Genomic DNA, 13,968 nt, shown 5'->3' on the forward strand with positions numbered 1-13,968 from the left:
GACATCCGAGGGCTATTACCACAAACAGGCAGCAGGACCACCATCATCATAACAAGAGGGAACAAGAGCATCCGATATGACTTATTTTACAATAACTAAATAGTTATTGAAATTTACAGTCTTGCACCACATAATATTTTAGCCAGGGGCAGATCATATATTCAATGGAATTCTTTAAGACAGTGTTGCATAGTGACTGCCCATGTTAGCTTAAGGATATTATGATGCTCACTCAGTGCCAATATCACCTAGCAGTGTGCTTCTCAGAATGTGTCCCTATCATTAAATGATGCACACACCACCACCATGCGACAAGAAATATGTATATGTGTATATACACACATATACAGACTTCACTTTAAGACCCACATGTTTATGTATACAAGTTTAAATAGTTTGAAGATTCAGCTTTGAATTCCAATCTGACCCAAGCCTTAGAACATTCTTTTTTGCTGAGCATGGCAGCACATACCCATAGTCCTAGCTGTCAGAGGTAGAAACAAGAGGATTGCAAAGTCAAGGCCAGCCTGGGCTACACAGCTAATTCCATACCAGCCTGAGCTATACAGCAAGACCCTGTCTCAAACCAACAAAATAATTTTCTTTTTCTCCATTTCAATATTCCCATTTCCAAGTTGATAGGCAACCAACCACACCCAAAGACTAAGGGATCCAGCAGTGATTGCTGCCTCCCAGGGGTCTTCATCTCTGTAGAATATTTTTCCATCACCTGGTTTATAAAGCAGTTAATTTATAGTCATCACCAAAGATCTGCAGAGAAACTGCTCAACATTCTTCCTTGGTAGGCTTCCACAACATTGTTACAACCATTGGTAGAAAGAGTATTTGCTAAACATTAACAGCTCTTCTAAAAAGGGCTGCACTGTTTCTCCACTGCTTTGGGAGCTCCCTGTCACTGCTGGATATGCACTGGACATTTTTCAGTGGAAGTGCCCTTTAAAAGACAAGGAGATTGCACTTTATCTCCTTAGAAAAGTTTAGTCAATGCAAAGGCTGGTCCATGCCATGTGAGCCCTAAGCCCCATCATTCTTGTGTTCAACTAGAGGACTTGAAATGATGGAGGATAGTGATACAAGGAGATAGGGATAACTGCAAGGTACACTACAGGATGGGAAAGAATAGGACACTACTTAGGTTGCTCTAAAACACACTGAAAGGATACAGTGAATTTTCTAAAGCTCTGAGTACAGAAAAGGCTCTACAGGCACACATACACCCAGAGCAATGGCTCCCCAGGGGAAAGGAGATGAACTGGGAAGGAAAGGCAACCAGATAACGTTCTCGTGTTTTTAGAGGAAAATCATTTGTGCATTGTTGAAAACGCATTATTAAAAGGAAATCAAGAATAAGAGAAGCTGGTTTCACTTCTAAAGAAAACCCAAGGTTGGGATCCTGGGCCCACAAGCCTCATCATATGGGGAAAGCACGGTGGAAAGAGGAGTAGCACTTCCCACCATTTACCGGATCGTTTCTTTGACTTCGAAGAGCCCTTGGATGACTTTTTGGGCTTCTTTATCCGTTGGTATCTCAGAGCCTCCAGCCTCTCAGGCACAGCAGCGTTCCCGGGTGCAGGTGGAAGTATTCTGCAAGGAACAATTAGAGAGGCACAGGTCAGCTCCCAGAAAGGAGCCTTTGAAGAGGGCTGGAAGAAAGCCAAAGGGCTGCCCATAGAAGGATAGAGCCCAGGGATGGAGTCCGGGTGTACACGATCGTTCCTGGACACCTGCCTTCCTACTGTTCCTGGAAGGGAAAAAACCCAAAAGAGAGCTCCAGCAGCAGGAGGCCTACTTCAGGTGGAAACCAACCTGTGGAGCAATTGAAAGATCCTGGGAAAGGAGAGAGAGAGACTTTAATGATAAGCCCATCATGCATCACTCAGGCTGGAATAAGCAAATGCCAGAGAACAGTCAGTTCCTAGAAATCACCAGCATCAAGTGAAAACTAAAGAGCAAATTAAAGCAGGAGATAAGCAATTCCAGTCCCCAAAGCACCTTCCATCTCCAGAGAAGGAAAGGGGGACATGAGCAACCAATGGCCGGTGAGATAAGGGCTCCACAAAACAGCTTCACTGAGCTACACACTCCATCTGCAAGATTCATCCAGAACCTCACAGCTAATAGTGACAACTGCTGTGATATACCAACATCTTCAGCAGGCATGTCTCCATGACCCTCTGCAGACTAGGCTCAGATTTCTTTGGTCTCAGAAGAGAACAGAAGAGAGTGGAGGTAGATTATGACATGACGAGGTATTCAAATCTTATGACCTCACAGAGTCTTTGCTGTGTCACCAGTATCCAGCGAATTCTGTATTTTCAAATGCAGCCTAGATGCTGAGATTGTTGGGAGAGGAGACTCAGACATATGAACCCCACCCTAGTTGTGGGATGGATCGCATCGGTCATTTAATCAGAGCCTGTGCAGCTCAGTTCACAAAAGCAAACTGAGAGGTAAGCAGGGTGTGACACTCTGTGCCTATAGAGAGAACTTTACAAGAGTCATAAAAGAGGAAAATGGAGAAGACATGTTATCAATGTCAGTTTTTCTCAAAGTAAGACAACTTGGAGCCTGAGGAACAAAGAGGGAAAGAGAGAGGCAGGATATGTTTTCTTCCCATCAGCACTGGTATTTGAATGAGATCAGGTTAAGTAAGGACATTCTAGAGCTATGGTAACAGAGGTGACTCTCTTCTGTCCCCAACCACATCTCCCTTCCCCATGTCCACCACAGTGAGGTTTTGGCAAATCCTGATCAAGAAATTGAGAGTCCTGTGAGTGCCAAGGACATCCCCAAAGGTTGACAAGCTGAGGTTAAAAAAAGAACAAAGAGAAAGGGATGAAAAGACTGCAGCCATCTCTCCAACATGGGAGGTCTCTGTGAGCATGGGGAAGAAGAAATTCACAGACTCATGGTAGGTAAGCCTCTGGTTTCTGGCAGTAACTGGCAATGAAGTACCTGCCATCTTCCTTGATGGATGCCATCACCCCCAGAGTCTTTTAGTGCACAAAGTATCAAGAAGCTCTCTCAAAGTTCAAGACAGAGACTAATCCTTAACTTTGCATCCTCTGATAGCACCACTATACAGCAATACAGGACCACATGTGCATGTACACAGAAGCCCACATCCCATGAAAAAGAAATCTAGCTCATAGTGGAAATCAAGCCCCCCCCCCAAGACCCAATATGTCAGTACCCCTCCTTCCTCTTATCTCAACCCAATTCTACCCAGAGAGCTTCCCCCACAGCAGTAGCTAGACAGGACTTTAGAGGAGCCTACATCATCCCTTCTCAACTTGGACCAATATTCTTCATGTTGCCTGAAAAGAAAATCAAAGACACAAATCTTCCACTGTTTGCCATCTCCACTCCAGATCCTTGCCCCACGTTCAGAAAAGCCATGCAAGGTGAGCTACACAGTCATAGGAGTTACATGACAGGCAATAACAGTACTCCCCAACATTATCCTTAGTGTCCCACAGTCACAGCACAACTCTCCCTTATTCCCAGCCAATTAGGCAGAAGGAACCTAGGAGCTGCCTCCCCTTACTGTGGGTAGAAGGATGGGGAAATCCATTCACAAACACACTATAGCCAGGGGAAAGGTGAGCTCACTCCCTGTAGATAACCCATAGACAGCTATGAGTTTACAAGAGAGTGCCAACCCAGCCCAACCACAAAGGGCTCCCTCTCCAGTGGAGTCAGGGCACAGATTATACAAGAAGCTGGTACAGAGCAACCCTGAAAATTCCCAGGGATTCTTCAAAGCGGACAGAATTTCCAGGGGGTGGAATACCATTAGTACAATTAACATTATCATTTGTATCATGTAACATGTGCTTACCACTTACCATGCCAGCCATTGTTTAATGTTTGCAATAAGTCTAAGACGTGAAGACTGCATTGGCCGTATTCCAGATGGAGAAACTCAACTTTAGAGAGGGTAAGCAGCTTAGCCAACAGTCCAGGTATCCCTGGACACAGCCAAAACTCTTTAGTATTAGGCTAAAATGTTCATTAAGTTTCTTCCCAGTAAAAGTAGGTACAGAAGCTATAATGGAACAAAAGCACAGCTTCCCCATCACATCTGCCTGCCCTTCAGTGCAGTGGGTGCTGACTGGTACAGCTCTCTGCTTCTGTGTCAGGGCCAGACAGGAACAAGTGCTGAAGTCTCATCAATTCAGGCACAAACTCCCAAGTAGCAATGACATACTGAGGAAGAGAAGCCAATTTTCCCCCGAGAAGCAGCCAAGCTCCAGGCCATCCAGGACACCTGCTGCCCACCTGCTTCAGCTTCTGGCTCAGGGCTCAGATACTGCAACACGGGAAAAGACTGCTCTTGGAGGTACCAGGACACTCGCCTAATGCCAGAGGCAAAAATAAAAGCAAATGTCTAGCAGGACAGGTGGGAAGAGAGGGACAGGCATAATGAGATTGTTTTGAGCAAGTTATATGGAAAAGTCACATGAAATGCCTTCCAGAAGCCCTTACCATCAGCACCAACAGCCCTCTGGAATTAACTTGCCTCCCATTTTTAGGAAGGATAACCATGTCCCATGTCATTATCAAGTCTACCTGGTGTCTTTCCAGTTTTGAAGTTTTGATGTTGATGTCTGGAATAGGAAGTATGATGAACTTCTAACTCTGGGATAAAATTATCCAGTAACCAGAACTTGACCTATAGGTGAATCCGTTACAACAGAATCCAACCCTAGGTTCCTAAGGTGAGGTTCATTTCTCCTGGTTAGTCTTGACTTTTCTCCACATAAAGGAATGTGGCAAACTCAGGTTTCACTTCTCCTAGCAGATGATCCAGGTACACTACTGGAAGATGAAGGCGTCCAAGCCTATGGGGTTTTCTGATCTCTCATTTCCCATAAAGCCCAGTTCTGTGATCCAGTAGTGGTCCATGCAGATCAGAATTACCAAAAATTACCTGGTTTCACTTTAAAATCTCTCCCATTCTCTTTTTTCCCTCCTCTCCTCTCCTCTCCTCTCCTCCTCCTCCTCCTCCTCCTCCTCCTCCTCCTTCTTCTTCTTCTTCTCTCTCTTCTTCTCCATCACCAGAACCATCAGCAGCATCCTCTCCTTTATCATCACCATTAGCATTATCAACATGTTCTCTCTCTCTCTCTCTCTCTCTCTCTGAATGCACACAAAATCCCCCCCCTTACTCATTCAGTGCAAGAAGTCTTAATTGAGTGATACTCTGCTTCCTTAGCTGAGAAAACAGGCAGCAGGTTTATAACATAGGCAAAGCTCAGGTCAGGAAAGTTAAAATCCAGCTGACTGTTTCCTTGCCTTGGTGCCCTAAGAATTATCCATTAAGACATAGTTCATTATTCCCCAGCCAACAGGTAGAAGTAGCCTGGGAGCTGTCTCCCTTTTGCTGTGGGTGGAAGAGAAGGGACATCTACTCCCATATACATTATAGCAAGGGAAAAAGTGAAACTACTCTCCACAATGTACAATGTAGACAATAATTCACAAGTCAACACCAAGACAGCCCAGCCACAAGGGGATCCCTCTCTGGTGGAATTCTCTTCTGCCCCCCTCACCCCCAAATCCAGAAGTTTGGAGAGGCTTGTGTCTAAATGAGCGCTATTTCCTATAGCTCTTTCCCACTTTATAAAAAGGGACCACATCCTGGCTTTTCAGCTCCCTGCACGACAGAGGTCACAGTGAGGAGAAATGGGACTAGACAGAAATAGAAAATAGAGGTGCTATCAGCATCAAAGGCAAGCTGAGCAAGTGGCTGGGCACCCCAGCAGTCTACAGAAGGACAGGTCCACATACTGCAACTCCCACACTGAGATGGGAGTTGGGAAGAGGATAAAAAGGAAAGAGAGAAAAGAGGACAGGTTGGGAGGAAACAACAGGTATGAGCAGGACAGGAGAGAAACAGATGGGAAAGGAAACAAGGCGAGAACAAACGCAGACAAGAAGCATCACTTCTCCAAGCAAGACCAAGGGGACATGCAAAGGCTCAGCATGAAGACAGCATCTACAAAGGAGCTGCTGCCTCCCCATGGCCCAGCAGCTCCTGTACCCCGGGAGGCTTTCAGCAAGCAGGAGAGAGCAAGCAGAGGGTCCTGTTGCCTAGCACCACAAACTCCTAACTTGGACAATGAAAAGGACTTCATTCTCCTGGGCTGGGGACACTGACCAGGCCTGGGAGGAAAAGGAACAACAGTTCCTCATCACTACCCCTGGTTTCTGGGTTTCCCACAGTGCTGATAAAATGGCTGGGTTCTTTCAGATCTGCCATGGTTGGGACACTGGGGAAGGTCATGGTCAGTGGAATTGGGGGGAATGGAAATTAAAAATAAGACTAGAGTACAGTTTTGGGGAACTGGGAGAAAGCTGGCCCAGAGCTACTAGGGGTAACAGAGGAGCAAAGCAAGGGCAGAGGGGAGGACAGGGATGGGGCAGGGAATTTAGTCATTCTCCCTCCTCCAAAGCATCTATCCAGGGACCTACAGGAGGCTCAATGATCAGGTTAGCTCATAAGCACTACCAGCTGGCTTGCATGATCCTGCCAGCACTGGTGGCTATAACCTGACACCCAGTTGGCTTCACATGCACAATGCTAGGGCCTCTTGGCCACTGACAGGTTATAAAGAAATGTCCCCATAGTCTCTTTATAGGATGCCACTCACAACCAATAAGATTTATAGTCCTGAGCTAGGAAGAATAGCTTCCCCTAGCATTTTGAATGGAGGAAAGCAAGCAGCTCCTCCTCACCTGGGAAGCCAAAAGCACTCACACTAATGCTCCCTCTCTCCCACCAGGTGCCTAATGCAGTCTGCCAGCTCCTAGTACATGGGCAATGAAGCATGTGGCAAAACAAGCATCTTTTTAGGTTACCCTGACAGGGAACCCCAAGAGTCCTGAGCATCTTTAAGAGACTGACAGGACTTCAATGGCCACATCTTTTTTTAATTCCACCTGGAAAGATACTGAAGGAGGAAATGACCACAGCAGGGGAGGACACAGTGTTGATCCCTGGGGTTTCAGCTCTTGCTAACTCACCCCGCTTCTCCCTGGGAGAAGCCTGCCCTTGCTGGGGGTCCTAAGACCCTTTCCCAAGAATGTGACTCAAGGAGGCTGTATAGCTACTACAGGGACTCTGAGAGCAATGCAGCTCAAGGGCAGGGTCACATTTCAGTCTTGCAACAACCATGAAGGGGCTGCAGAATGCAAGGAGCACGGAGTAGACATTTCCCCACCCTCTGAAGAGCTAGAAACCACCTGACCCTGAGGAAAACCCAGATGCAGAAGGGGGACCACTATCATTAAGATCTCAGGAAGGGTAAGGGACTAGCAACCTCAGGAAAAGATCTGAGTCTTGAGAGAAGGGTTGGAATGGAGAAAGGGAATACTATGCCAGAGTCTGCTGGGAAAACAGGGCAGTGGGGTGGGGTGAAGATAAGAGAGGGTCCTAGATCCCAGTATGGGCCCAAACAATTCCCCAACAGTAGAAGTACAAAGCAGATCATGGATATCCAGTCCCTGGGGTACATGCAAGGTCCTAAAGCTGCTTGGGGGTCTTTGGAGGTGTTGGCAGCAGGATGGCAGGGGTCTGAGTGAAAACTGGAGGGAGCTCTGGAAAGGGTGGGCGTGGGCTTAAAGGTTAAAAGCTACAGCTAGGCAGTACCCGGGCATGGCCAGCGGGCAGCTGGAGCAGCAGAGCAGTGCAATGTGGGGAACCCAGAAGCCATGGGAACCCAGGAGCGGTAGCTGCCCCTAGGGGGCGATGAGGGGATGTGGTTTGGATGCCCTGTTACGGAAGCAATGGCCCTGCCGAAGCCCCGTCCACCTGCCCGCCCCCGCCCAGCCCAGCCGAGGAGCTCCCTTACCTATTGAGCTGAGGAGAGGCTTGTCTCGACAACACTGCCCAGATAGCTGAGATAATCAGAAACAAAGCAGTTACCAACACCGGCCAGGTGAACCACCCACGCACACCCAGAGGGAAGGAGGGGGCACAGCGAGCAGAGACCCCCAGACGAGGCCAGAGAATGGGTGAGGGAGGAGAGGAGAGAGACGGAAAACCAGACGCACGATGGAACAAAGTAGGTGAGCTGGTTAAACAAGGCACAGACAGGGCGCCACGACAGCATCTCCTGCAGACAGAGGCGAGAGCCCTAGCTACCCTCTCTCCTCCCCACACCACCTGCCATGGCACTGGGGTGAGCTTGCAATCTCTAGGCACCAGAGTGGTGGGAGTGGTGGGCAGATGGTAGGAGGAGTAGGCTTCCTTCTCCCCAGCTACCTCCCATTCTCCCACCACCAGGCAAGCCTCCCCTGGAACTCTGCTACCCTCCACAGGCCACTATATCAAGAAGAGAGACCAAAGTACTGAACCAAAGAGAAAGAGAAAGACTGAGAAGGGAGAAAGGGTGAGGGGAAGGGAAGAAGGCAAGGTGTGCACTACAGGGTTCATGGCAGGCTCTTCTGAGCAGGTTGGGTCAACCTCAAGGCAATGGAGGAGGAAGAGAGGTAGACAGAGACTGATTTGAAAAGGAACAAAGGGTAGGAGGAAGGGAGGACAGAAGAGGCACAGACAGGCGTCCAGGCCAACTGGTACCTGGAATACCAGCTGCTACAGTACAGAGTGTACTCTCTCAGGCGGGCAGATCGCAGGAGCTTGTCTGTCTGTCTGTCTCTCTGTAGCTTCCTGTGAGGCACATGGGTGGGGTGGGGGTATGGCTCCCCACCCAGAGGCCTGAACTTGTTCTCTCAGCCTCCAGGGCAAGTTCCTGGAGAGACTAAGGACAGGGCCTGGAGTCCAGCACTCACTAGGGCTGCTAAAGGACAAGGGTTTGAGCACAGGGGGTCCTGATCAGTGGTCCATGGTGAAGAGGGACTAAGGAAGAGGATGTTTAGATAAAAAGTCTGTAAGCAACTGCAGGGACCCACCACCCAACACCAAGATCACAGGGATATAGAGGGCTTCCACTTCAAGGGCAGCATTCACAGAAGTCACTGTCTGCTATGTCATGTTCCCCTCCTTTCCCCCACACTCCTGATACACCAAGAGCCTCCTGGGAACTCCGGCCCAGGTGAGACTCCTGAACCTCCAGGCAGATAAGTACACCCATCCCAGTGAATACATCCTGCCAGTGTGACCAGAACTCTTCTCCCAGGGATGCTGCAGCATGTCCCAACAAGCCCTGTTGTTGGGATGATGGAGCGGTGAGGGAGAGGGCGAGCATGGGGGAAAAGACTGACCAGAGGTGGGCCAGAGATAGTCGTAATTATACTCACCCTGAAGTAGGTAATGTTGTTGGGGGCTCTGGCCGGAGTATCTCCTCCCCCATCCTCCGGGGGGAAGGAGTCTGTCCAAACACATCCATGTTGTCCCCTGGTGCTGCAGGAGCAGGGCCCGGTGGAGGAGAGGGGTAGCCTGTGGCCAGGGTGGTGAAGCCCATGGTGGGCCGGTAGCTGGGGCTCCCGCTGCGGCTGCTCTGAGAAGGAGAGCCCGTGGACGGAGTGGACTTGCGAGAGAAGCTGACTGCAGCTGGGGGCTGCAGGGTGATCTCTGACATCTCCGCCTGCTGTAGGAGGCCTGGGCGAGGTCGGGCACGAGCAGCGAGCTCAGGGGAGCCAGTGCGGGAACTGAGGGGGCTTTGGGTCAGAGGTGAGAGCCGGGAGGGCTGTAGCACCACTTGATGTAAACTGGGCTCGGCTCGCCGGGCCTGCCGGGGGCTGGGCCGGGGCCGGGACTGGGGCTCATACCACCGGGTGTCCAGGCCGAATGTGCTGGGGCCACCATGCCCCCCGGGCTCAGCTGGCTCCGGGTAAGGCAACACGGGTATGCCCATACCTTGGCTGGTATGTCTTAGCTGCCCTTGGCTGACCAAAGGTTGCATAGGTCTGTCCTGCCACTTGGCGGTAGGGGGCGCCGGAATGGGGCCCCTGCCAGGTGACTTGCCTACCCAGCCCTTTGGTGCCTCCAGAGACAGCATGCCTGGGTAGGCTGCAGGCATCTGGAGGGAGGTGGGGGGCAGTCCTCGGGGCAGACAGGCCTTGGGCTGTAGACTCTCAGCCACATCACAGGGGTGCAGCTGGTGGGGGAACATCATCGCTGGGGTCTCCAGCCCCCCAAAGGGGAATTCTGGTCGGCCCCAGGGCTCAGGAGAGCGCCCTCCTGTAGGTGTCTGAGTCAAGGGCAAAGTACTGTTGGAAGCATTCTCTCCATTTTCCTCAGGGATGGTGGGGTGGCCAAAAGGCCCCTCAGTATGCAAGGGTGGGGATGACATGACCGAGCTCAGGGGACTGCCCACTTCTGGCATGTAGAAGGGTGGAGGCTCCACCTCCCCAGGGCTGCTGCTGCTGAGGTACCCATAATACTGGCCATGGTGGAAGGGCCGGGGGGCAGGGGGCCGTGCTTGGCCTGTAGCCTGGAGGCGACCTCCCAGTCCACTGGGGCCCTCAAGGCCGCGAGGCTGGAACCGAGGGCTATATGCTGGTGGAGGCAGGTAGGACTCCTGGCTGGAAGACATAGGAGTCAGCTGGGACTTCAGGGCAGCCACAGATGTGGGTACCAGTGGGTCCTCATTTTCCTCGTCTGACTGCCGGAACTCAGGGTACATGTCTGTCTCCTCGGCGAAGGGGAAGCCCTCGATGCGTCGCCCCTTCACTGAGGGCTCCATCTCAGAGGGGCCCATGACAAAGCGGCCATCAGGGCCTCTGCTGATCAACTCAATGGGCGTGGTAGCCTCTGCCTCAGCCTCGGCCTTGGCCACGCTATACTTCCTACTGCTGATGGCCCTCTTGGTCTTTTTGTACAAAGACAGCTCTTTCTCCCGAGTAGGGCTCAGCATCCTCTTAGCTGCAGGCTGTCCCTGGTCATCAGAGGACTCAGATGGGGCACGGAGTGTGCGGATGCTCTCAGGACTCACCTTGCCAGAGGACAAGCTATGAGTGAAACAAGAACAGACAGCGATGAAGGGTGCTGGACACAGTCTACAACTTCTTCCCATTGTCTTAACAAAATCCACAAGCATCTAGAAAAGTAACTAAAGAAAACAGCACTGATGGGCTGCATATTTTAGTGAGAAACTCTGGCCAACTCTCAATTGTCTAGACACGTATGGTCCATTTTTGGAATAAACACCCATATTGCTACTTTTCTTCTGGCCTGCCCATAAATTTGGCACATCCTGCCTAAGCACAACTCCAGTTTCATTCCCTAGTTGTTCAAGAAATGCAAGCTCATGTTAACACTGACTTTAGCAAAGTAAAGGGAAAAAAATTACAAAAATAACATTGCAAGGCTAAACAAATAAGCTACTAGTTTGTATTATACACACTACTCTCCCTCAATCTATGTGGACAACTTAAAATTAACATGCCATCAGTAAACAGGAAACAGGCAAGAAAATGGGGGGCCAAGTTACCATCCAGCCTCCCCCTTCTACCTACCAAACCCCCAACAGCCAGAGATACTTACGGAGACTCAAGACTCTTCCGGCAGTGAGTAATGGAGAGTGGAGGGTCTAGAAGGGAAAAAGAAGGAAGAGGCCTGAGCCCACAAAACACTGACACCCCATACCCTAGGGTCAAAAGGGAGGGCTGCTGCAAAGCCACAGAGAAAAAGGTTGCAGGCACACTGGCATCTCCATGCCCAGCTCAAAAGCCTGTCACCACCAGGCCTTCCATCCCTGCAGCCTTGGCCCATCCTTCTCTCTCTAGCACCTGCTTTACTCTTCCCCCTTTCAAATCAAGTCCCACTGGACATGGTGGTACATGCCTGGAATCCAAGTGCTTGGGAGACTGAGTCAAGAGAGGACCTCAAGTTTGAAAGCACCCTGGCTATAAAGCACGATCTTGTCTCAAAAATAAATGAAAGAAAAGAAAAGAAAGAAAAAGAAAAATAGCGACAGTTCATCTGCCACAGAGGGAGGGAAGGGTTACTGTGATCTGAAGAGACAGAAAGGAAAACCAAGTGAAGCCCCTAGACAAAAGCAATGACAACTGAGGGGCATGGCAACCTTTGACTACTTCACTGGAAGGAGCCAGAAAAATAAATGAGCTGACCCCAAGTTCCTCTCTGTCTTTCTCATATCGTGCAGAAAGCCAGAAAACATAGGTAACTTTGATGTCCATGCAGGAGAGCCTTCCAGAGCTGGAGAATATCTAGAGAGGCAAACTGAAGCCATCCAACACCCTAGTCTAGCCAAGGAACATCAGATTCTACCCACAGTTAGCCACAAGAGATAATTTAATGAACCTATAAAGCATTAGAAGACTTTTTTTTCTTCCTGAATATAAGTTTAAGCCAAGGGTTGCTAAGCCAAGATCTCCACTCTCAACCCAAGCATACACTACAAAATTCCAACCTAATAAAAGCCACTTAAAGATCAGAACTGTTGACTAACCCACAATTTCTTGTAGCCCCAATGCTCTACTATGAACTTTTAAATGTTAAGGGTGACTGTGCTGGATAGCTTTAGTTGTCAACTTGACACACCGGGGTAGAGGGAATCTCAACTGAGGGATTTCCTCCTTTGGACTGATCTGTGACCATGTCGATGGGGCATTTTCTTGATTGCTGAGAGATGTGAGAGGACCCAGCCGAAGGGGGGAGGAGGAGGAGGGGGAGGAGGAGGAGGAACATGAAGTCAGGAGGGAAACAGGTTAGTGGGTCCAAGAAACTGAAGGGAAGCAGTGTAGGATAGAGAAGATCAAAATACACTGTATACGTGAAATTTTCAAAAAATAAATAAAAGTATTATTAACAAAAAGAAAAAAGGCAAATCAAATCATATCTCACCAGCAACTCTACCTTCAAGTTCCCACCGTTCCTGTTTCCAGAGAAGAAATACTACAGTGGTCTACCACCTGCGAGGGAATACCTGACCTAGGCCAGGCAAGGTGAGGGAACATACACCCACCTTTCTTCCGCTTGAGCTTGCGCTTGCGCTGCTTGTTGACAAAGCAGGCAGCCAGAGTACTGAAGAGGATGGCAGCTGCCAGGAAGCAGATGGTGGCCACGATGCCAGCCAATACAGGCCGGGCGAGCCCGTCATCAGTCAGGTCCGGCTGTGGGAAGATGTCTGCAAGCGGGGCCAGGAGCACTCATGGGTCTCAAGCCTGACAGTTTCTCCTACCTACACTGACACTTTCTTCTAAAGAACTTTTCTCTGCAGCAGACAAGGCTAGGGACTTGGCCTCCACACTCCACTCTAACACGGGATCTTTAAAGAAATGTAAAGAGGCCAGGCGTGGTGGCGCACACCTTTAAATCCCAGCATTTGGGAGGCAGAGGCAGGTGGATCTCTGTGAAACCAAGGCCACCCTGGTCTACATAGCAAGTTCCTGTCCAGCTGGGGCTATAAGGAGACCCTGTCTCAAAAAGACCAAAAAAAAAAAATAAAGAGGTTGGTATGGCAGTGTGAAGAAAGTTAGAAAGGGATGGTCTCCAAAAGTCAACTGACCTCCTTGTAGCTTACAAGGAGATGATATCCATGTCTTCCCTCCTGGGAATAATCACTAGTCATCTTCTAGAGGTATCACCAAGAATGGGTTGGTATGGCAGTGTGAAGAAAGTTAGAAAGGGATGGTCTCCAAAAGTCAACTGACCTCCTTGTAGCTTACAAGGAGATGATATCCATGTCTTCCCTCCTGGGAATAATCACTAGTCATCTTCTAGAGGTATCACCAAGAATGTAGGAAAGCACGTCTATGCATGTTACCAGGTCCTCCCATAGGAACCCTGTGAGCTACACATGGACAGTGCCCAGACTGTAAAGACACTGTGTTTGGCTGAGTTTGTGAGACACTATAACTGGCTCATGTTATCAGTCCCTAACAAGAGCATAGTTGTTGTAACCCATTTGGAATTTTCTACCTTCCCTCATGCCAATCTGCAGAATGAAGATACCTTAGGGATAAAGTACCACAAGAGGGAAAGGAATTGTGAACCCAGACCCACCCATCTTCTAA

General features: G+C 49.5%; 1 protein-coding gene across 3 annotated transcripts in view; it reads right to left on the reverse strand.

Annotated features, from left to right (window-relative positions):
- Positions 1-13,968, reverse strand: part of Igsf9b (immunoglobulin superfamily member 9B) — a 59,034-nt gene that overhangs the window by 13,578 nt on the left and 31,488 nt on the right. For 2 of the 3 annotated variants that reach the window (XM_017803485.1, XM_017803486.1), the window contains exons 16-19: positions 12,918-13,079; positions 11,474-11,519; positions 9,286-10,938; positions 1,484-1,605 (exon numbers count right to left, since the gene is read on the reverse strand). In XM_017803485.1, the coding sequence (XP_017658974.1) occupies positions 1,484-1,605; positions 9,286-10,938; positions 11,474-11,519; positions 12,918-13,079 (1,983 nt within the window). Of the gene's footprint in view, positions 1-1,483; positions 1,606-9,281; positions 10,939-11,473; positions 11,520-12,917; positions 13,080-13,968 lie in introns of those variants that run through there. The other variant, XM_017803487.1, reaches the window with a different exon arrangement.

The sequence above is a fragment of the Nannospalax galili genome, unplaced genomic scaffold, assembly GCF_000622305.1.
Source record: "Nannospalax galili isolate Female #2095 unplaced genomic scaffold, S.galili_v1.0 scaffold66, whole genome shotgun sequence".
Taxonomy (NCBI): Eukaryota; Metazoa; Chordata; class Mammalia; order Rodentia; family Spalacidae; genus Nannospalax; species Nannospalax galili.